The sequence below is a fragment of the Setaria italica genome, chromosome I, assembly GCF_000263155.2.
Source record: "Setaria italica strain Yugu1 chromosome I, Setaria_italica_v2.0, whole genome shotgun sequence".
Classification (NCBI taxonomy): Eukaryota; Viridiplantae; Streptophyta; class Magnoliopsida; order Poales; family Poaceae; genus Setaria; species Setaria italica.
Genome location: NC_028450.1, coordinates 13797146 through 13820532, shown reverse-complemented (window position 1 = coordinate 13820532; position 23387 = coordinate 13797146). Strand labels below are relative to the sequence as shown.

The following is a 23387-nucleotide window of genomic DNA, read 5'->3' as shown; positions in this document are numbered from 1 at the left end:
AAGCCTAGCTTTAAGAAGAAGGGCAATTCTTGGAAGAAGAAGGGCAAGACTGGAACGTCCAAGCCAAACCCAACGCCCAAGGTTAAAGCTGGACCTGGACCTGCTCCAGACAAGGAGTGCTTTTACTATCATGAACTTGGTCACTGGACGAGAAACTACAAGCAGTACCTAGCTTCCTTGAAGAATGGCGGAAGTAAGAGTACTTCTACCTCAGGTACGCTTGTTGTTAATGTTATAGACAACATATTTCTCGCTGATACAATTATTAATTCTTGGGTATTTGATACCGGATCGGTTGCTCATATTTGCAACTCGATGCAGGGAATGATAAGAAGTAGAAGCGTGGAAAGAGGAGAAGTTGATTTCCGCGTGGGCAATAATGCAAGAGTTGCTGCTTTGACCGTCGGGACGATGCAACTCCACCTCCCGTCAGGATTTATTATGGAGTTGAATAATTGTTATTTTGTTCCTAGTCTAAGTCGAAACATTTTGTCTCCTTCATGCTTGATGAAGGATGGTTATTCATTTGCGAGTGAAAACAATGGTTGTGTGATCTCTAAGAATAATATGTTTATGGCTTTTGCACCCATTGTGAATGGATTGTTTGTTTTAAATCTTGATGGTTCACCTGTCTGTAATGTAAGTGCTAAAAGGCCTCGGCCTAATGATTTGAGTCCTACCTACTTGTGGCATTGTCGTTTGGGTCATATAAGTGAAAAGCGCATGAAAAAGCTCCATTCTGATGGACTTCTAACTTCGTTTGATTTTGAATCATACGAGACATGTGAGGCTTGCTTGCTAGGCAAGATGACCAAGACGCCTTTCACAGGATTTCCTGAGAGAGCAGTAGACTTGTTGGAACTCGTACATAGTGATGTATGCAGACCAATGAGCACGACGGCTAGAGGAGGATTCCAATACTTCATAACTTTCACTGATGATTTTAGTAGATATGACTATGTCTACTTGATGAGGCACAAGTCTGAAACCTTTGAAAAGTTCAAGGAATTTCAGAATGAAGTTGAAAATCAGCGTGGCAAGAAAATTAAGGCCTTACGATCTGATCGTGGAGGCGAGTATTTGAGCCACGAGTTTAGCAATCATCTAAAGAGTTGCGGAATTGTTCCACAACTTACGCCGCCTGGAACACCTCAGAGAAACGGTGTGTCCGAGCGACGTAATCAAACTTTGTTAGACATGGTTCGATCAATGATGAGCCAGTCGGACCTACCGTTGTCATTTTGGGGATACGCTCTAGAAACAGCAGCTTTCACACTTAATAGGGTACCATCTAAATCCGTAGTTAAGACACCATATGAGATGTGGACTGGAAAGGTTCCTAGTTTGTCTTTTCTAAAGATTTGGGGATGTGAAGTGTTTGTCAAGCGACTTCAGTCGGACAAGATCACACCCAAGTCGGATAAGTGCATTTTCGTGGGATATCCAAAGGAAACTTTGGGGTATTATTTCTACAACCGATCAGAAGGGAAAGTGTTTGTCGCTCGGAACGGGGTTTTCCTAGAGAAAGAGTTTCTCAAAGGAGAAAAGAGTGGAAAGACAGTGCATCTTGAAGAAGTTCAAGATGAGCCGATCGGGCAAGAATCAATAAGTGATGCTAACGTAGCAGAACAAGTTGAGATACCCATGGCAAGAGAAGCACCGCCACAACCACGAAGGTCGGTAAGGCTCCGCGAAATGCGGGAAATATTATTGTTGGACAATGATGAGCCTGCGACATATGCAGAAGCAATGATGGACCCAGACTCCAAAAAATGGCAGAGTGCCATGCAATCCGAAATAGAGTCCATGGGAGACAATCAAGTTTGGAACTTGGTTGACCCGCCTGATGGTGTTAAAGCCATAGAGTGCAAGTGGATCTATAAGAAGAAAAAGGACATGGATGGAAATGTTCACATCTATAAAGCACGACTTGTCGCAAAAGGTTTTCGACAAGTTCAAGGAGTTGACTACGACGAGACCTTCTTGCCCGTAGTGATGCTTAAGTCCATTCGGATTATTCTAGCTATAGCTGCATATTTCGATTATGAGATATGGCAGATGGATGTCAACACAGCTTTCTTGAATGGAAACCTAGCTGAGGACGTGTATATGATACAGCCCGAGGGTTTTGTCGATCCGAAAAATGCTGGAAAGGTATGCAAGCTTCAGAGATCCATTTATGGATTGAAGCAAGCATCTAGGAGTTGGAACATTCGTTTTGATGAAGTGGTCAAAGGGTTTGACTTCACCAAGAACGAAGAAGAGTCTTGTGTTTACAAGAAGGTTAGTGGGAGCTCTGTAGTATTTCTAATCTTATATGTGGATGACATATTACTGATTGGAAATAACATTCCTATGCTTGAGTCCGTAAAGACTTCACTGAAAAATAGTTTTTCGATGAAGGACTTAGGGGAAGCGGCATATATTCTGGGCATTAAGATCTATAGAGATAGATCGAGAAGGCTTATAGGTTTGAGCCAAGATACTTATATTGACAAAGTGTTGAAGCGGTTCAGCATGGAAGAGGCAAAGAAAGGGTTCTTGTCTATGTCACATGGCATACATCTCAGCAAGACTCAGTGTCCTTCGACTGCTTATGAGCGGGATCGCATGAGTAGAGTGCCACATGCCTCGGCTATTGGATCTATCATGTATGCAATGATAAGTACTCGCCCAGATGTTTCATATGCGCTAAGTATGACAAGCAGACATCAATCTGATCCAAGTGAGAGTCACTGGACAGCGGTGAAAAACATTCTTAAGTACTTGAGAAGGACTAAAGATATGTTCCTCGTCTATGGAGGTCAGAAGGAGCTCGTTGTAACAGGTTACACCGATGCTAGTTTCCAAACCGACAGAGATGATTCAAAGTCACAATCAGGATTTGTGTTCACGCTAAATGGTGGTGCTGTTAGTTGGAAGAGTTCCAAGCAGGAGACGGTGGCCGATTCTACGACAGAAGCCGAGTACATCGCGGCTTCGGAAGCCGCGAAGGAAGGTGTTTGGATAAGGAATTTCCTCATTGAGCTTGGTGTGTTCCCGAATGCGTCCAGCCCATTGAATCTCTACTGTGATAACAATGGGGCAATTGCGCAAGCAAAGGAGCCAAGGAACCACCAGAAGAACAAACACGTAATGCGGCGATTTCATCTCATTCGAGACTTCGTTAACCGGGGTGAGATCAAGATATGCAAAATACACACGGATCTGAACATTTCTGATCCGTTGACAAAACCACTCCCGCAGGCTAAGCATGATGCGCATGTAAGAGCTATGGGTATTAGGTACCTTCTAGATTGACTCTAGTGCAAGTGGGAGACTGTTGGAGGTATGCCCTAGAGGCAATCATAGAGATGATGATATTCCATTTGTATCCATGATTTGTATATTGTGTTCATTGAATATCCATTAAAGGCTACTTGAATTGATTTGCAATTATGTGAATTGTATGTGAAACTCTTTACTTGTATGGTTATTCTAAAGTTGTCCCTAGTCGGAGTTCATGTGAGGACACACATGAATATTAGACTAGCACATGTATTAGTTGATGACTATATTTCACAAGTCATGGACATGGAGATGTTGAACTAATAATGTGAACACATGTGGAGACATGTGTTAGGACTGACCCAACACGAGAAGTAGTTCTATCTTTAAACAACATATACGCTTTGTCCTTAGACCTGAGATTGTCGCATGTATTCTAGATGTGGATCGACCTACTTAGGGGCTATCAAACGCTACGCCGTAACAGGGTAGTTATAAAGGTAGCTTTCGGGTTTGTTAAGAAGCATGCTATGAGACATGGTCAATCAAGATGGGATTTGCCCCTCTCTGATTGAGAGTGATATCTCTGGGCCCCTCGAGTGATCGGATCCGAAAATGCATGGCCATGCTACGTACGGTTAAGAGTTAACCTACAAAGGGATTCCGAATCACAGGATCGAGAAAGAGCGGTCGGCTTGAAGCTAGACCAAATATCGTGAGGCAAAGGGAATAGCATGTATATTATGTTGTGATGGTTTGTCTGATATGATCTTCGTGTGCGTATAGGAGTTGGCACGTCTTGCTAGAGGCCGCTACCGACTATTGGGCCGAGTAGGAGTACTCGGGCCATGTCTATACGTATCCGAACCCATAGGGTCACACACTTAAGGGGCTGGAAGCCCAATTCGGATCGGATCCGAGTTGTATTAGGTTTAGGAGTACTAATGGGCCTCGGATCCAGAGGCCCATCAGGAACCTCTATAAATAGAGGGGTGGGGGCGCCCTAGGGTACACACCTTTTTGGCGAAACACACTTGCCGCGCTTCCCACGCCCTCGCCTGTTGCAACTCGCGGATCTAGCAATTCGGCTTGCGACGCTTCCTCACTGCACGTGTGGATAGCTTGGAGGTGTTGCGCCTGCAGCACTTGGACGAGCCATCGACGAGTCGCCGACGAGCCACGACGAGCCGACGACGAGCCGCGGTACCGGATGCGATCTTGCTGCACGTGGACGAGCTGCTGAGGAGCTGCTGGACGTGATCGACTACGTACGACTACGTTGATCGACTACGTACGACTACGTGATCGTCTTCACTGCATCGACGCATATCTACATCTTCCGCACCAGTAGTGCGTCGAGTGGTAATCCCGTGATCCTTATACGGCAGTTCTTCCTAGTTATACGCGGTAGAAATTTTGATTTGCGCTAGTGTAGCCTACCTCGTATCCCAACATCCATCGCCCTTATAGTTGTAACTAAAGGAAAGCAAACAACTCTTATAACTCGCAAGTGACAGTCAATCACTCAACTTTTACCGAGTTCTATTAAGTATTGCAACTACTCGGCTTATCATACTAGTGTTCAGATCAAGGGCACTAATTCATGCTCTACGGTTTCAATCAATTCCTAAAAACGTAAATGCACAATCAAGCAACCAATATATTGCAAGTAGTTAAAGATAGGAATTTATGCTCCGGGGCTTGCCTTCACGTGGGGAGGTAGCGAACTGGTCTTCGGCGTGCTCGGGCTCGGCTCCAGCGGGCTGCGGCTCAGCTACGGCTCCTTCTTCTGGCGCCGGGTGAAGCTCGTAAGTACCGTCTGCGAGGTTCAGCTCTACACGAATGCAATGCATTAAGTTAAATTCTCAACTTTTCATAGGAGGTACACATGAGTTAGTGCTGAAGAAGAAGTTATTTTAGGCCACACTCACCTAAAAAATATTCTGAACCTTCTTTATTTACATGAGGAAGGTGGGGTGTGGTTCAAGCCGGGGGTTTGTTTGATGGCGATTGTGTACATATATGCATCTCCACTTTATTAAGCTTTAGATCAGAAAGTTATCCTATTTCTGAATGTTCTTTTGTATCTCTTCCAATATTACCTTTATTACCTTAAGGTAGCTTGTATTTAACAATTTTTTGCAAAGGGTATCTTTTTCTATGCATTTACCCTATTTATTCTTCTCTAAACCGGAAAGTGGTTCACCTATTTATTTCTGATGGTTTTCATATATTTCCCACAATTTACATTACACCACTGACTTAAACCAAAAGGTTTCATATTTTTCTAGTTCTAGTTTAATTGTTAGGTAAACAGGCAAAAACAAGCTTAGATTCTCATGGTAAAACTAAAACGGAGATTTAACACCTGAGCCAGGCTCTAAAACATTTTTCCAAGCTTCTACTGTTTGAAACAGACATATGAGAGTTGGATTTATCTTTTTATCATTTTTGTATGATTTATGATGCTTTAAATGGCATAACCAAGAATTTAAACATATCACATTAATTCCTGCAGTGACATATGCCAAAAGTATTTTTATTAAAAACTACTCTTTATTCTGAACCTAGCAAAAGTGGTTTGATATTTTTCTGAATTTTCTACAAATTTTAGTGAATTTCCAAAGTTAAACGTATATTCTACCAATTTAAAAAGATAAACTACGGCAAACTTTCGGACTAGCCCCTAAGTCTAGGGTTTAATCGTGCAAAGGTCCTAGGTTTTAACACTAAGGCCCCTGATTCAACTTTCCTAATTGCAATTGGGTCCTCGGCGGCGCACGGCGGCGGATGGGCAAAATCCCGGCGATACGCTGGCGGTCTAGGGAAGCTGAGTGGCTGGGAGGGTTCACGGGCTCACCTTGGGCCGGTTTGAAGTGATTGGGGGCGACGGGAAGGCTTGGTCGGGGCGGAACGGTGGAAGGGCGGGAAGCTTCGGGTGGCGGCGAAGTCCGGCGGTGTTCCGGCGGCGGTGGCGCTTTTCGCGGGCAACAAGCAAGCTCTAGGGCTGCGCGAGAGGGTGGCGAAGCGGCTGGTGGTGTCGGCAAGGCGCGGGGTTGAGGGGAAGGGGGAGCTCCACAGTGAGCTTGGGCGGCGGCATGCGAGCGCGGAGTAGAGGAGCTTGCGGCGGCGGAGCTTGGGCAAGCGATGAGGGTCTGGACGGGGTTAGCTGGAGCGGAGAGGGAGGCGAAGGGGAGCGCAGTAGCGCGGGGGGGGGAGGGGGTTTATAGGCACCGGGGACTCGCGGCTGGCCGGTGGGACGGAGGAGAGCGGGTGCATGCTGTCGCGGCCATTAATGGTGACGATGCCATTAGCGGACAAAGGGGAAGGAGAGGCGCGATAGCCGAGGCGACAGGGTGAGCAAAGCAATGCAACCGTGCGCGGGACGAGCGGCTTTGTTGGGGGCACGCTACTGGCGAGGCAGGGGAGGATTTGTCGCGGCTTGTGCGACGATTGGCGGTGGCGACAGCGTTGCGGGGCATGGGCGGACAGCGCGACTGGGGGGTCTTGACGGGAGGGTCGCGAGGCGTTGGTCGCGCGGCCGGATATCAGGGTGGGGCGGATAGCGCGCGGGAGGCGAGGCAGCACCGGCGCGGCAGCAGCCGGTTTCGGCCGCGGAGTGGTCGGGGCGGCGGCAGGGCTGCGGGCAAAGCGCCAGGTGCGGCCAGCGAGGCCTCGGGTGAGACCAGACAGGCCAGAGAAGCGGCAGGGCGATGTCGCTTGCGACTGGGGAATAGGCGCATCGACCCATCTTGTTGCGGCCGGCGACTGGCGCGCCCTGAGCCGACGGATTTGCGGGATCTTTCGCCAGGCCCGTCTTCAAGCGCCTAGAAATTCCGATTCTCGAACCGCACCACATTAACTCCCTTTACAAAAGTTGTAGTCCACAGACCAAAGTCCAACTTTTGTATTTGAATCGAGTTCAAAATCATGGTGGAATCGGAGATTCAAAACTCCAAAGTTTGGAGGAACGCCGGGTTCTAGGACTTAGAGAAAAACGGTGGTTTTGACTGGTTTTCAGGGTTCTTGTCTAGCTTGAGCTGCAGTTTTGAGAAGCTTCGTAGGCGAATTGGACCAAGGTCCAATCAACAAAGTTGTAGTAGAAACTTAGTTCTCAAACTCTTATAAAGAAACTTTCTGATCTTCTGTTCAACTCTTAAGAGATAAGCCCACACTAAGGTGCTAGGTCAGGCTGATTTCTAGACTTAGCCTGGATTGCTGAAGAGGCTGGTGTTGGGGGGAAATATTAACGACCTCCTAATGCCCCTTAAAACAACGCTCATGAAGGCTCAGGCCCACCTGCGGTAATGACGATTGCCGCCGGCCCAGCATGGGTAGGGAACATCCCGCTCCATCTCGCCCAACCCAGGACCCTGGGGTCGGACACTCCCGACCCCTCGATGGCAAAACTCCGCCTCATCCGACCGACGGTCCCAGGGTCGGATGCGCCCGACCCCTCGCCTCGGGGTTCCGCCTCGCCCGACCCCGGGCGTAGGGGGTCGGACTCATCTAGGCCTACAAGACAAGGCTCCGCCTTAGGCGCAGACTAGTAGACGAGGGCGCGGATCTCATGGGCCCCTCACTGATCTTGCCATAAATGCACCGCGGCTCTGGCACGCAGAAAGGCGCCCGCGCCCCTTGATGTGACCGCCATAAGTACTCGGGTGGAACACTGTAGCCATGACCGCACAGGCTACAGTGGCCGCGGCTCCCCCTGATTCGTCATAGGGCACTCATGGCATGCTCCACCTAGCACAGGAGGGAGCTCCGCCCGTTCTCGCGACCCACGTATCCGGCGACAGGGACGCGGCATCCGTGTCCTGCGGGCCATAAGCAGGACAACAAGGGTCAGGCATCCCTCCCCCAACGTGTGCAGTTGCCACGACCGAACACCAACATCATGCTTGACGGTAGCGGTCGCCAGGAAGATCGTCAACAGGATCCGAAGACAGCCGCCCTTCTCCGATGGACGCGCCGACAGGAGCTGAAGGCCGGAGCAGGAGGCGGCGAACCGGGGACTTGGTCCTTCTCCTTGTTTTTGCCTTACTTAGCTTATCTCTTTTACTTCTCCACAGTCCCGGTTCACCTGTAACCCTGAGCCCTCCTTACGCTATAAAAGGAGAACCAGGGGACCCAATACCGGGAGGACTCTGAAGCCAACAGAACCCACACACTCACCTCTAGAGCATCAGTGCACACCCAAGAGACTTGGGACCGGCTCCCTCTGTCGCCCGTTTGTACCCCCTACTACAGACCCCGCGTGGGCAACACGAGCAGCTCCTCATACTGGAAGTAGGGCTTTCCTTGCCCGAACCAGTCTAACCCCGTGTCTTCCCATGCCACCATCCGAAGCCTTACGCGCATAAAAGAAATTTACTAGCCGTAGTCTTGATCCGCAAATCTTGACAATGATCGGGATAGTGGCGAGCAGCCAGGCGCGCGCCGCGGGGCCTCCTTCGGAGGAGCGGCCCTTTAGGCTGCGCAATGCCACGGTGACCTACGGTCGTCTCCTGGCGCAGTCCATGACCGTGCCGCCCACGAGCAATGAGCTCATGGGCGTGGCGAGGACAAGTTCTGATGCCGGCTCCAACAACGGGAGCCACCACCCCGCGCGCGAATGCTTCATGGCCGACGCGCACTCCAAGGGATCCAACGATGACCGTGCGGAAGGGAGGCAGCGCACTCTCCCACCGCGCGCCGCAGCTATGACTAGGGCCCTTGCCAGAGCCCCGGTGCGGCCATGACAGCCGGAGGTGTGCGCAGCCCCACCAGGAGGTCGAGCGCCCCCGCAACAAAGGCGGGGCACGACAATGGGCGCGCAACGTCCAGCAACGTATTTGCGCGGACGAAGATCGCCCTCAGCTCTTCGCCCACGCCAGCCAGAATATCACCGCAGCGGCGGCCCTGCTCCAACGACTCCCTGAGCCAGCGACGCCCGAGGAGCGTCAGGCGCACCAGGAGGTGCGCAACCTGCTCGAGTGCGCCGCCGTCCAACAGGCGAAGAGCTCCGTGTCCCGGCGATACGGGCACAACGCTAGCAGGGCAACGCCCACCGCGCCTCCCGAGAGGTGGGGGGAGTCTGTCCACCAACCTCCCCCCAGGGCAAACCAGGCCGCGCCCGCTCGACAGGACACCGCCGCCCGCAGGAGGCAGTGTCAGTCCGTTCACCAGCGCGTCGGCCCCGTCTGTGACGCCCGCAACACTCTGGATGCATGGAGGCGCTCCCGCGTGGACAGGGAGGAGGGCACGGACCGCGGCTATCACGTCCACCATGGTGGCCGCTACGACAGCGAAGAAGATCGCAGCCCAAGCCCCGACCTAGCGGGGCCCAGGGCCTTCTCCGCGCGCATCTTGAACGCGCCATTCCCGGCACGCTTCAGACAGCCCACAAATGTGGCCAAGTACTCCGTAGAGACGAACCCCGGGCTGTGGCTCAGCGACTACTGACTTGCATGTCAGGCCAGTGGGACGGACGATCACCTGTTCATCATCCACAATCTCCCGCTCTTTCTAGCTGACTCAGCATGAGCCTGGCTGGAACACATCCCCTGGAGTCAGATCCATAACTGGAATGACCTGAAGGAGATCTTCGTTGGGAACTTCTAGGGCACCTACATGCACCCTAGCAATTCCTGGCACCTCCAGAGCTGCCGCCAGGGGTCGGACGAGTCCCTCCGGGATTACATCCAGCGTTTCTCCAGGAAGCGCACTGAGCTCTCCAACATCGCGGATGCTGACGTCATAGGTGCTTTCCTGGTGGGAACTTCCTGCCGGCCCCTTATCCATGAGCTAGGATGCAGGGGCCCACGAACCATGGAGGAGCTCCTCAACATCGCCACCAGCTTCGCCTTAGGGGAGGAAGCCATCGGGGCGATCTTCGACCATTCCAAGGGCAAGGCGAAGCGGGAGGAGGACGCCGACGAGGGCACCTCCAACTGTCAACAGAAGAAGAAGAATAAGCAGCGGCGCGAGGCTCCCCTCATGGCCGTTGCTGAATGCAAGCGGGGACAGCCGTCCCCAGAGGGCACCCCCGGTTTCTTCGACAAGTTGCTCGAGGGACCGTGTCTGAACCACGAGTTCCCTGTGAAGCACGCCTACAAAGACTGCAACCTCATGAAGAGGTATTTTGTAGGCAACCCAATGAAGGGCGACCGGAGACGGAAGCCCGACGAGGAGAAGAAGGATGGCGAGGAGAAGGAAGATGGCTTTCTCAAGGTGGATGGCTGCTTCATGATCATCTACGAGCCCGCGGCTTACGACTCCAAGCGCCGCCGGAAGCTGGAGCGCCGCGAGGTTTACGCAGCCGAGCCTGCTACAACAGCCTTCCTCGATTGGTCGGGATCCGCCATCACCTTCGACCAGTCCGACCACCTGGGGCGCGTCCTGCAGCCAGGACGCTACCCGCTCGTTGTCGACCCCGTCATCGGCACGACGTGCCTCACCAAGGTGCTCATGGACGGAGGCAGCGGCCTCAACATCCTCTATGCCGAGACCCTCGACGCCATGGGGATCGACCGCTCCTACCTCCGCCCCAGCGCAGCGCCAATGGGCAATGCCTCTCGGGCAGATCGATCTGCCCATCACTTTTGGGACTCCTTCCAACTACAGGAAGGAGATCCTCACCTTCGAGGTGGTAGGTTTCCGTGGAACCTACCACGCCATCTTGGGGCGGCCGTGATACACCAAGTTCATGGCCATCCCCAACTACACCAACCTCAAGCTCAAGCTGTCGGGGCCCAACGGGGTCATCACTGTCGGCACGTCTTTCCAAAAGGTGTACGAGTGTGACGTAGAGTGCTGCGAGTACGCCGCAGCCATCACCTGCACGGAAGATCCTGCGGTCCAACTCACGGAGAGCGCCGAGAACCAGCCCGACTCCAAGCAGTTTGCCAGCTCCTTCGAAGCCACCGAAGGCGTCAAGGAGGTCCCCCTCGACCCCAGCAGCTTCGACGGCCGGACCGTACGGATAGGCGCTACCCTATATCCCAAATAGGAAAGTGCGCTCGTCTACTTCCTCCACGCAAACAGCAATGTTTTCACATGGAAACCCTCGGACATGCCCGGCATTCCGAGGGAAGTCGCTGAGCACTCCTTGAACATCAAGGCCGGCTCCAAACCGGTGAAGCAAGGCTTGCGACCTCTTTCATCACCCCCTTCGGCCCCTATTGCTACGTTAAGATGTCGTTTGGCCTCAAAAACGTGGGGACTACGTTCCAGCGATGCATGCTTAAGTGTTTCGGGGACCTCATCGGGCAAACCGTTGAGGCCTACGTAGATGATATCGTAGTCAAGTCCAAGAAGGGAGACCGACTCATCCCCGACCTCGAACTAGCCTTCGAAAGGCTAAGAGACAAACGCATCAAGTTCAACCCTGAAAAGTGCGTTTTCGGGGTTCCGAGGGGCATGCTGCTGGGTTTCATTGTCTTCATGCGCGGCATCGAAGCCAACCCGGAGAAAATAGCGGCCATCAGTGACATGGGGCTGATTCGGAACATAAAGGGAGTTCAACGCATCACGGGATGCCTGGCGGCCCTGAGCCGCTTCATTTCGCGCCTTGGCGAACAGGGGATCTCTCTCTACTGACTCCTGAAGAAGACCGACCGCTTCATGTGGACCGCCGAGGCCCAGGAAGCGCTTGATCAGCTCAAGAACCTCCTGACGAAGGCCCCGATCCTGGTCCCGCCCACCGACGGGGAGCCCCTCCTGCTCTACATCGCAGCACCCACCCAGGTGGTTAGCGCGGCTCTGGTGGTGGAGCAAGAGGAGGAGGGACATGCCCTCAAGGTGCAGCGCCCGGTGTACTTTGTCAGTGAGGTCTTGTTCGAGTCCAAGGCGCACTACCCGCAGATCTAGAAGCTCATCTACGCCGTCCTCATCACGAAGAAGATGCTGCGCCACTACTTCACCTCTCATCCCGTGACGGTTGTCTCAACATTTCCTCTCAGCGAAGTGATCCGGAATCAAGACGCCACAGGATGGATCGCGAAGTGGGCGCTCGAGCTCATGGACCAGGGCATCACCTACGCCCCCCGCACGGTCATCAAGTCCCAAGTGCTCGCCGACTTTCTTGCAGAGTGGACGGAGATCCAAACGCCATCGGCGCCGGAGAAGCAGGAGTACCGGACGATGTACTTCGACGAGTCGTTGATGAAGGCTCGCGCCGGAGCGGGTCTAGTCTTCGTCTATCCTCTCGGCGTACGCATGAGGTACATGATCCACCTCCACTTTCCTGCATCTAATAATGTCATTGAGTACGAGGCTCTCCTCAACGGGCTTCGCATCGCCATCGAGCTGGGCATCCGGCAGCTGGACATCCAAGGCGTCTCTCAGCTAGTCGTCGAACAAGGCATGAAAGAATGGAGCTGCCATGACCCCAAGATGGCGGCGTACTGCGATGAGGTCTGCAAACTTGAAGACAAGTTCGACGGACTAGAACTCAACCACGTCACAAGATGTTTCAACAAGGCAGCTGACGAACTGGCAAAGGCGACATCCGGCCGAAAGCCCGTCCTTGACGACATCTTCGTCAGTGACCAGTACACGCCCTCCATCCGCTACAAGGAGCCGGGAGGGGTCGGCGACACGCCACCTGCCCCGGACTCGGGCGCCAACTTGAGAAAGGATGGCAACGCACCACCTGTCCCGGACTCGGGCGCCGATTCGGGAGGGGTCGGCGACACGCCACCTGTCCTGGACTCGGAGGTTGACCCCTCCGACCCCGAGGTCATGGAGATCGACGCAAACCCAGCAGAGGGGCCTGACCCCCCACCTGACTGGAGAGCCCCATACCTCAACTACCTCATCCGCAAGACGCTCCCGACAAACAAGACGGAGGCACGCAGGATTGCACGTCGCACCAAATCCTTCGTCATCATCGACCAGGAGCTCTACAAGCGGAGCCACACTAGCATCCTCTAGCGCTGCATCCCAATCGAGCAGGGGAAGGCATTGATTCAGGACATCCACGTCGGGGCCTGCGGCCACCATGCCATGCCAAGAACCCTCATTGGGAACGCCTTCCGACAGGGCTTCTACTGGCCGATGGCAGTAGTCGACGCCACCCACGTGGTGCGCACCTGCAAGGGGTGCCAATTCTTCGTGTGCCAAACCCATCGTCCTGCCCAAGCACTCCAGACCATCCCCATCATGTGGTTCTTCGCGGTCTGGGGTCTAGACCTCGTCGGGCCCTTCAAGAAGGCACCCGAGGGCTTCATCCACCTGCTTGTCGGCGTCGACAAGTTCTCCAAGTGGATCGAGGCATGACCGGTCACGCAAATCAAGTCTGAGCAGGCGGTACAGTTCTTCACCGACATCATCCATCGCTTCGGAGTCCCCAACTCCATCATCACGGACAACGGCACGCAGTTCACTGGGAAGAAGTTCCTCTAGTTCTGCGAAGACCACCACATCCGAGTGGATTGGTCGGCCAAGGTGCATCCCCGCATGAACGGGCAGGTTGAAGAGGCTAACGACATGATACTCCAGGGTCTCAAGCCACGGATCTTCGACCGCCTCAAAAAGTTCGGCGGCCGGTGGGTCGCGGAGCTCCCCGCGGTTCTATGGAGTCTAAGGACGACCCCCAGAAGGGCGACTGGCTTCACCCCATTCTTCATGGTCTACGGGTCCGAGGCAATCCTCCCACCGACCTGGAGTATGGGTCGCCGAGGGTCAAGGCGTACGATGAACAAGGGAACCAGGTATCACTCAAGGACGCGCAAGACCAGCTCGACGAAGCGCGCGATGTGGCCCTGTTGCACTCGGCCAAGTACTAGCAGGCCTTACGACGATACCACAGCCGCAAGGTGCAAGGCCGAGCCTTCAACGTCGGTGACCTGGTGCTTCACCTCGTCCAGGACAACAAAGGCCGGCACAAGCTGACCTCTCCATGGGAAGGTCCCTTCATCGTCGCGCAAGTACTGCGGCCAGGCACATACAAGCTGGCAACCCCTGACGGACAGATCTTCAACAACGCTTGGAACATAGAGCAGCTAATATGCTTCTACCCTTAGTTTATGTTTCCAAGTTTTGTACATACATACTCCTATAACTTGTTAATTCATGGAAAAGGGCAGTTTTTTGAGTCGATTTCGTTCGAGTTTCGTGCCAAACTCAGGGATATCCGACCCTGGCTCTACCCCAGGGTCGCATATCCCTCAGGGGCTATCAGGACCTCCGGCCCAAGTCACTTGACATCTTCTCAAAACACCATTTCTTTCTGAACCGACCCTCTTCCTAAACGTTTGGGCGTGAAAAGGAGAGAGTGCACGAACGACATTCAGGCAAGACTGATTCGACTGCAAAAAAAACCTACGCCCCAGTGGCTACGGTGCCTTCGCCCATCAGCGATTACTGACGCACCTGACCCGTGCTCTAAACTTTCCAAACCCAAAAAACAAGAAAGAGGATCGAAAATATTTTTTTCGACAAATAATAGAAAAGGCCTATGCGGCCATCACAGAAACAAGTTCAAAGTCAGCTAACATATTTACATTCTGGGGCAACTAAGCCTGATACAGCTAACTCGTCCTTGGGTCTTCGGGCGTGATGGCTTCATCCTCCAGAAGCTTCGCCAAGGCCTCCGCTAGGTTGAGCACTGACGCGTCGATCTCGTCCAGCTCGGTCTCGGAGTAGCCGGAGGCGTACCCCCCGCTCATCCCGGTGAAATTGATGCCGGAGTAGTGGGAGCCGAAGACGCCGAAGGCCCATCTCACGCCGACGTGAAGCGCCTCCAGAGCGATCTCGTGGGCCCACCGGTACATCCCAAGGACACGAGCCACCAACGAACTCGTCCCCTCCCCTTGCACCACGCCGAGGCTGTCGCAGACAACGCGGACCGCATCCCGCAGGTTGCCGTGCTCGGCGCGTTCCGCATCGAGGACCTCCCTCAGCCAGGCGAGTTCGTCTGTGAGGCCCGTCCATAAAAATCCGCCAAGTCAGAAACCATCACAACACCACAAAAGCAAAGGGACAGGAAAAGCCTTACCCTCAGATTGAGCCTTTAGCTCACGCTCCCGGTCAAGCCCCTGGGCCACGGCGGTCTGAAGCCCTTGCACTCGCACGTGGAGCTGATTGACCTCCGCCCCGAGCTCGGCCGCTATCTACTCGGCCTCGGCCTTCCAGGTCGCCTCGAAGTCCCACTCCTGCCAAGCCTTCTGCCGCTCACGCCGGATACGCTTGACGGTTTTTTTGAGGGCCTCATGATCCCCCTTCAGCCGTGCGAGCTCCTCGGCGTCAAGGTGGGCCTTCTCGGCAGCAGCCTAGAACTCCTCAAGATTGAGCCTGGAACTTGTCCTCCGCTCGCCGCGCGTCCTCCCGCGCCGCCTGCTCACGCCTGCGCAGGTCGTCGATGACTTGTTGAGCGGTGGCGACCTACGCGGTCAACTCCCTGGTCCGCTGCCTCTCCGCGAAGAAGCGATCCCAGAGCCGCCGCTTGAGCCGGAGGAAATCAGACTTCCCCCGGCTGCACTCCTGGAGGGCCTACAAAACAATTCATACTCAGCAACGGAGAAACGAGAGGAAAACAATCACCGGGGAGAACACCGTACCTAGCCACCGGGGACGATAACGCCATCCAGCTCCCCCATCCCCGAAGATAGGGCAGCGCGGACATTTGCAAGCCCGCCCTGCACCACCTGCTACTTACCCCACTCCCCGGCGTCGTCCAGCATGAAGAGGGGACTCTGCGGGTCCTCACGGGACATCCAGCGCAAGGTGGGCCCACCCCACGCCTTGGGAACGGGGTTAACCGGGACAAGGGTGGAAGCCGCTCCGGCCGACCCCGACGCCGCCGTTCCCAACACCGCCGCCAGGACCGACGCCACCGCCCCTGACGCCGCCGACCTTGTCGACAACCCCTGCACATGCGTCGCCGTCTCCATCGAAGTCGCCCCGACCGTCGTCGACACCAACGCGCGTTCCGCTCTATCCGCCGCCACCACCGTCTCCGTCGCGGCTGCTGGAGCGGGCATTCCCATTCTCGCCGCCTCCACAGCCTCCATCGCAGCCGCTGGGGCAGGCGTCCCCGCCTCTGCCGCCGCCGTCGCCTTCGCCGCGGTTACTGGGGCGGGTGTCCCCACCTCCACCGCCACCGTCGTCCCCATCGAGGCCGCGGGGGTGGACTTTCCCTCCTCCGCCGCCACCACCGTCTCCGTCGCGGTCGCTGAGGCAATTGCCCCATCCCTACCGCCGTCATCTCCACTGTGGCCCTGCAGACGCGAGTCAACAACATTGGTAATGTGGCCCTGCAGACACAAAAACTTCGCGTTAGAGCGACGGACCAAGAAATGTAGGAAAAAAGAACGAGAGCGCGAAGTCCTCACCAGCTCAATGAAATTCGCGTTTGGGCGCATCGGAGGGTGACTGGGCACTGGGTAATCGGCGTCCTTGTCGTCCAGCGCCTCCCGGACTCACTGCTGGATCTCGGTGGCCGCAAGCGCACCCGTCGCAAGGACGGTGCCCTCGGTCGGTGCGCCGGGAGCCATCTCAGCGAGCGAGCGAACCCAGAGCATCAGCGGCGCCACCCTCCGAGCATGGTACGCCCTGATAAATCCGGCCCCGGTCAGCCACTTTTCCTTCAGGTGCTCGATGGCCTAAAGCAAACCGGCGATCCACTTCTTCTCCTTCTACATCGGGCCGTACGACCACAGCTCCGACGCCGCTTCGATGATGCGGCTAGTGAATGCCAGCAAGGGGGAGTTAGAGTAGTTCTTCACATAGAACCACTGCTGATGCCACCCCTTGTAGGATGTCGCGGTCTTCATCGCCATATATTCCTTGGTGCGGTTCTGGCAGAGATGGATGGCGACGCACCCAATTGGCACCGGGGTCGCCCGTTGCTGGCTCCCCTTCCTCTCGGTCCTCTGGTACAGGCTAACCACAAAGAAGTACTTCCAGAGCGAGAAGTTGGGCTCGATGCCTAAGAACCCCTCGCACAGCGTGACGAACGCCGCGATGTGTTGGATCCCATTGGGATTGAGGTGCCGCAGCTCGAGCCCGTAGTAATGCAACAGCCCGCGGAAGAAGTGGCTCGGCGGGGACGCGAACCCCCTCTCGTGGAAGTGCGCGAAGGAGACGATGTAGCCGCCGCCCGGACTCGACACATCTCCACTCCCGCGGAACCACCATTCGTCCCTCTCGGTCCTCTCGCAGAGGAGGCCCTTCCTCATGAGGCCGTCGGCGCACGAGGTCCCGAAGTTCGAGCGCGACCAGGACTCCATCGCTAGGGGGTGGAAAGCTCGACCAGGACTCCATCAGAGGGCGAGGGAAGCTGCTGCGCTAGGTGGAGGAAGGCAAACGACGCACAAGAAGGCAAAGGGCGCGCGAGAAGGTGAAAAGATTTGGGAGCAGTTACGGGCGGAACCGGCGAGGCAGACCCCCCGTCTTATAGGGAGGTGCGTGGGAAGCGGAACAGGCGGCCCCATCACAGTAAATGCAGCGCCAGGTACACCCCGTCACACCCGCCTTTTTTGGAAGTCGTGCGCATGACCTGCTGCAGGAAAACATCCTCTCCTCCCTCGTTTCGTGGGCCAGCGTCTTCCGCCACTTCGCCTCCTGGAGAACGCACGTGCACAACCTCCTCCGCGTCCAGCCTAGGGCCCATCAATAGGTAAGAAAGGGATATGGGGCTGAAAACGCCTCTACGGCCCATTACGGTCCAGGGGTTTCGAAGGCTGGCCCACTACGGGTTCAACAGCCCCCCCAGGATAACCCCAAGCGAGGGGTGAGAAGGGACGGGTCCGCTAGCGGCCATCACCCAGGCGCACGACAGCCTAGGGCGTCCCGACCTCACATTCGAGTCCGAACTGGCATCAAAGTTCATGGTTTTTCCCTGAAGAAAGGCAACGAGCCCCCGGGTCCGATCGAACGGATTCGGGAACTATATGAACTGGCCAGTCGGAATCTGGGGTACGCCACCAGCTTGGCCCGAGCCGGAGCCCCCCCCCCCCCCCCCGAATGGGGACCGAGACCCCACTCGAATCAACCTATTTGCAGCTCAACGAGCACCACGGTTCGTCCGGCGAGGATAGCGTGGCACGGCTCACCACCTCCGTCTGAGCGAACGGACGCTTGAAGGGTAACGTTCAAAAGTCGACCTAGCCTCCCGACCGGTCTCCTACAACGCGCGGGGGCTCAGGGGCTAGCTTCGCAACCAATGACCACGCGAATGGTCACGATTTGAGGTCTCCAGGCGAAAGATGCCCTATGGAACAATAAAAAATCCTCCCACGCCAAGTCGCCCACAGGACGCCTCGCCCGATCAGTCTCCCCGGACAAGCCGAGCAAACAACACTCCCTATCCCGGATTAACTGCAAGTTGCATGACAAGCTGAGATCCCTGACGAACGACGAAAGCAGCCTCTGGAGGAGCATCCTCGCTCCACCACAGGCTCGGGGGCTACTGTTGGGGGGAAATATTAACGACCTCCTAATACCCCTTAAAACAACGCTCAGGAAGGCCTAAGCCCACCTGCGGTAATGACGATTGCTGTCGGCCCAGCATAGGCAGGGAACATTCCGCTCCGTCTCGCCCAACCCAGGACCCTGGGGTCGGACACTCCTGACCCCTCGATGGCAAAACTCCGCCTCGCCCGACCACGGTCCCAGGGTCGGATGCGCCCGACCTCTCGCCGAGGGGTTCTGCCTCGCCCGACCCCGGGCGTAGGGGGTCGGACTCATCCAAGCCCACAGGACAAGGCTCCGCCTCGGGCGCAGACCGGCAGATGAGGGCGCGGATCTCGTGGGCCCCTCACTGATCTTGCCTAAAATGCGCTGCGGCTCTGGCACGCAGAAAGGCGCCCGCGCCCCTTGATGTGACCGCCACAAGTACCCGGGCGAAACACTATAGCCATGACTGCACAGGCTACAGTGGCTGCGGCTCCCCCAGATTCATCGTAGGGCACTCATGGCATGCGCCACCCAGCATAGGAGGGAGCTCCGCCCGTTCTCGCGCCCCGCGTATCCGGCGACAGGGACACGACGTCCGTGTCCCGTGGGCCATAAGCAGGACAACAGGGGTCAGGCGTCCCTCCCCCAACATGCGTAGTTGCCACGACTGAACATCATCATTATGCTTGACGGCAGCGGTCACCAGGAAGATCGTCGACAGAATCCAAAGACAGTCGCCCTTCTCCGGTGGACGCGCCGACAGGAGCCGAAGACCAAAGCAGAAGGTGGCGACCCGGGGACTTGGTCCTTCTCCTTGTTTTTGCCTTACTTAGCTTATCTCTTTTACTTCTCCACAGTTCTGGTTCACCTCTAACCCGAAACCCTCCTTACGCTATCAAAGGAGAACCAGGGGCCCCAATACCGGGAGGACTCTAAAGCCAACAGAACCCACACACTCACCTCTAGAGCATCATTGCACACCCAAGAGACTTGGGACCGGCTCCCTCTCTCGCCCGTTTGTACCCCCTACTACAGACCCCGCGTGGGCAACATGAACAGCTCCTCATACTGGACGTAAGGCTTTCCTTGCTCGAACCAGTCTAACCCCGTGTCTTCCCACGCCACCATCCGAAGCCTTACGTGCATAAAAGAAATTTACTAGCCGTAGTCTTGATCCGCAAATCTTGACACGATAGCTGGGTTGACCAAACTAAGTGACTTTGATCTGGATTTTGAAGGCTTTCGGGGTAGATTTCAAACTTACTCCTTAAAGAAAAGTTGTTAAGGTCTCGAAGCTCTAAAACTTTGGTATATATCTCAGCTTGAGTTCATATTAGAAATTTCGAACTAGAGAGGCCCAAATTTTGGACCTTGCCTGTTTTAAAACCAAACAACACAGATTTGTATAGGCTTCTGCTCAGATTTAACCAAAACACTAAAAATAAAAGTTGTTGGGAAAGTTGAGTTCTACAACTCTTAGTTGGACAGATTTTGAAGTTCTTAAGAAAAAATGTAAGTTATCGTTTGGGCAGCGTTTTAACCTTGTGAGGGGCAAAAGTGTACTTTCACTTCCCTTATTATTGTCAAAGTTTTTATTTAAGCACTAATGACTTGTTTAAGACTTAAACATGGCTTAGTTAAACTAGGTTAAGACTTAAACATGACTTAATTAAACTAGGTTGTTACACCGCGCCGGATCTCATCACCACCGACGGTCCCGCCGCCGGATCTCCTCACCGCCGACGATCCCGCCGTCCCATCCTACAAGCTAGCTACCGTTGTCGCACCTCGCCCCACCGCCGCTCCTCGCCTCAAGCACGAGGTGAGGGCGAGCGAAGGGGGGAGGAGAGGGAGGTGATGCGGGAGAGGGGGAGAGAGGACGACGATGCGGGAGAGGGGGAGAGAGGATGTAACACCTGCTATTTTAGCCATCAAAAGCAATTCAGAAGAAGTAAAGGTAAATCATGAAGGAAAGGAGAAGAAATTGGCTAAAAGTCAAATTCGAGTCAAATTTGACCGAAATTTGAACTTTGAATTCTAAATTCAGAAAAATTTGGCAAGGATATGAGATGGAAGCTTAAGAATGTCTAGAACTTGGAGATCAAGATTGGAAACAAAAACCTGGACCTAAATATCTCAAGAAAGCCAAAGAAAGAAATTAAAACAGAAGGGTACTGTTCATTGTCCGAAAATAGGATTTCAGAAAAAACAGCATCAGTGTCCATTTTGGAAATTGTTTTCTATCAAATTTTCCAAATAAGTGGACCAAGGCAACTATACAGTATTAAAGTATGGACTTTGGACAAGTATATTCGGGTGTTGTTGATCAGGAACAGTAAAGGGAACAAATTCAAAATTGAGCTCAAAGTCAGCACTTCACCACGGTCAACTTAGTTGCTGAACTCAGTTTTTGTCTAAGTCTGAAACAGCAATAAGTAGCTGAGTTTGGAGCCAATTTCAGAAGAATGTAGAGCAAAAGGTGTAAGTGTTTATGAGCAAAATGGAATCTTTGAAAGTTATAGAACACAAATGGGAACTAGTTGGACTAAGAGGAGTGAGCTTGGGCCACTGAAATTAAATTAACAGAAGTACAAATGACCATGTTGAAGGTCTGACGAACTGAATGAGGTGTCAAAGGAGATTCAGTTAACTGAGGGAAGGAATTCAAAAATTTCCAACGATTGGATGCTTATCTCGGGTAGGAGTTTAAATATGAATTGTAGAGCTCGAGCTTATCTGCAACATTGCTTAAAGGACCGTGGGGCCGTCGGATTCAAAATCGATCGTAATTTGGATCTGATCTTCGGGCATCAGAAAACAAAGAAGGGGGGCGATAGAGCAAGCACGACGTGTCGTCGTCGGCGTCTTCGGTCGCCCATCAGCGCAGCAGCTACGCCACCTCCTTACCACGCAAGCCTAGCACTAGGCCACGGTGTCGCCCATGCGCGCGGTAAGTCCCTTGAGTATCTACCGCTCTCGCCGTCGTTTCTACCGTGCTGCCTTTTTACCGCCGCCGCCCTCTCTGTCAAGCCATCGCCGCCGACCCAAAATTCCACTGCCACAACTCATCTCCCGTTGTTTCCTCTCGCCCACTCCTCCACGGATACCCCAACTACATCCCCGTTAACTTGTTGTCTAGCCTTTCCGCCGGAGTACCCGTAACCGTCGCCGCTCTCGTCCGCCACCGCTGCATCCCCTGCTCACGGTGAGCCCCTTCTTGCCGTCTCTGTTTTTCTTTGTGGTAAGCCGTAGGTAGACGCGTGGGGTGCTAGGAAGGTTTAGAAGTAGTTGCCAAGGTAGGCCGAGCCGTCGTCGTGCTTAGCTACGGCCGGTCGTAAGCGTCGCCGCCCGCCGCCGTGGGGAGAATGGCTTCGGCCACCTCCCGGGGAGCTACCGCCGCGCACGGGTGCGCTAGGGCATGGGGATGCTTCCCCGGCCGAGCCCCATCGCCGGTAGGGCCGGCCGGCGAGCCGCGCTGCCCCCTGCCGCACTCCGTTTTGGCGGGAGGAGGAAGAAGGCTCTGGTGTTCGCGGGCCCGCGCGTCAGGGAGGATAGGAGGAGGAGAAGAGCGGCCGGGTGATGGCGTGTAAGTGGGCTGGAGGCCAAGGTGCCGGTGCGGGCGGCCGTTGGAGGAAAGAGGCCGGAGGCCCGTGAGATCCAGCAAGCCGGTGGGCCGGTGAGGCAAGCCGGTGTCGCGAAAAGAAAAGAAAAGGAAGGGTGGGCCATTGGGCCGGTACCGGATTGAGAAAGGAAAAAGAAAACGAAAACGGCCCAGTGAGCCCAGCAGAGGAAGAAGTAGGCCGGCGGGTTGGATGAATAGGAGAAGGAGGTGGGTCCGAGCCGCGGGCCTAGTGTAAGAGAGAGGGGGTAGAGTGAGGGCGCGTGAGAAAAGTAGGCTGGGGGTTTTCCGGGAAAATTTAGATTTCCTTTTGTAGAATAATAGATTAAATCTGGTTATCACCATTTAAATCACAGAAATTTCTAGGGGTATCCAAAATTAGTGAAACTAATTTTGTTAGGCTTATTTTATTTTCATTTATGCATTAAAATTTTTATACCCTAGGAAAAATAATAAAAATTTAGGTATTTATTTAATGCCTTTTCTTTTAAGGTCTTTAAATAAATACTTAATCTTTATTAAATGCATAAAATATGGAATAACATTTTCATAATCATAAATTATTGTTAACTCATAGGAGATTAGGTTTCAAGACTAGAAAATAATTATAACATTTTCTAAAAATAAAAGAAAAAGCCTTAGGTAAGGTTAGTAAAGGAAATAAAAATGGTGGGTTAATCTTTTTGGGTTTTTGTGTGTTGGCTTGCAACTTTATCATGATAAATTGTATAGTCCCTTGTTGGCTTGCAACTTTATCATGAAGGAAAGTTGTATAGTCTTGTATTCAAAAGTTGCATTACTAACCCCTGCATATGCTTTATCATAGACACCGAAGCACCGGAAGAGGATTTCTCGGAATTTTCAGAAGGATCTCCGGAGTTCGAAGAGATCGTTGAGTTGGTCCCCTGTGAGGCCAATCCTTCAGACAGTGCTAACTTTTTATAGAGCAAGGCAAGCCCTGGTGCATTATACCTATTTATTTTGGAGTCATCATTTCATGTGTCCAATTATCAGTTATTTGCTATATGAATGCACTAAGTCTAGGAGTTGATTGAAACCCATTCTTGTGCATTATCATACCTTGTTTTAAGGACATCTTTGCCACTTGTTCAAACAT

General features: G+C 53.8%; 1 protein-coding gene across 1 annotated transcript; it reads left to right on the top strand.

The window, feature by feature from the left end:
• Positions 1 to 12645: 12645 nt before the first annotated feature.
• On the top strand, positions 12646 to 14852 carry LOC101771936. The gene is made up of 3 exons (XM_004954773.1): positions 12646 to 13101; positions 13207 to 13335; positions 14784 to 14852. Exons 1-3 carry the CDS (start codon positions 12646 to 12648, stop codon positions 14850 to 14852), a joined length of 654 nt encoding a protein of 217 aa, XP_004954830.1.
• Positions 14853 to 23387: the final 8535 nt, after the last annotated feature.

Coding starts and splice junctions, on each gene's coding strand:
- LOC101771936 (XM_004954773.1), top strand. CDS start 12,646: ATGGCGGCGTACTGCGATGAGGTCTGCAAACTTGAAGACAAGTTCGAC. Junction 13,102..13,206: donor TCCCGACAAACAAGACGGAG/GCACGCAGGATT, acceptor CCAATCGAGCAG/GGGAAGGCATTGATTCAGGA. Junction 13,336..14,783: donor TAGTCGACGCCACCCACGTG/GTGCGCACCTGC, acceptor AGCCTGATACAG/CTAACTCGTCCTTGGGTCTT.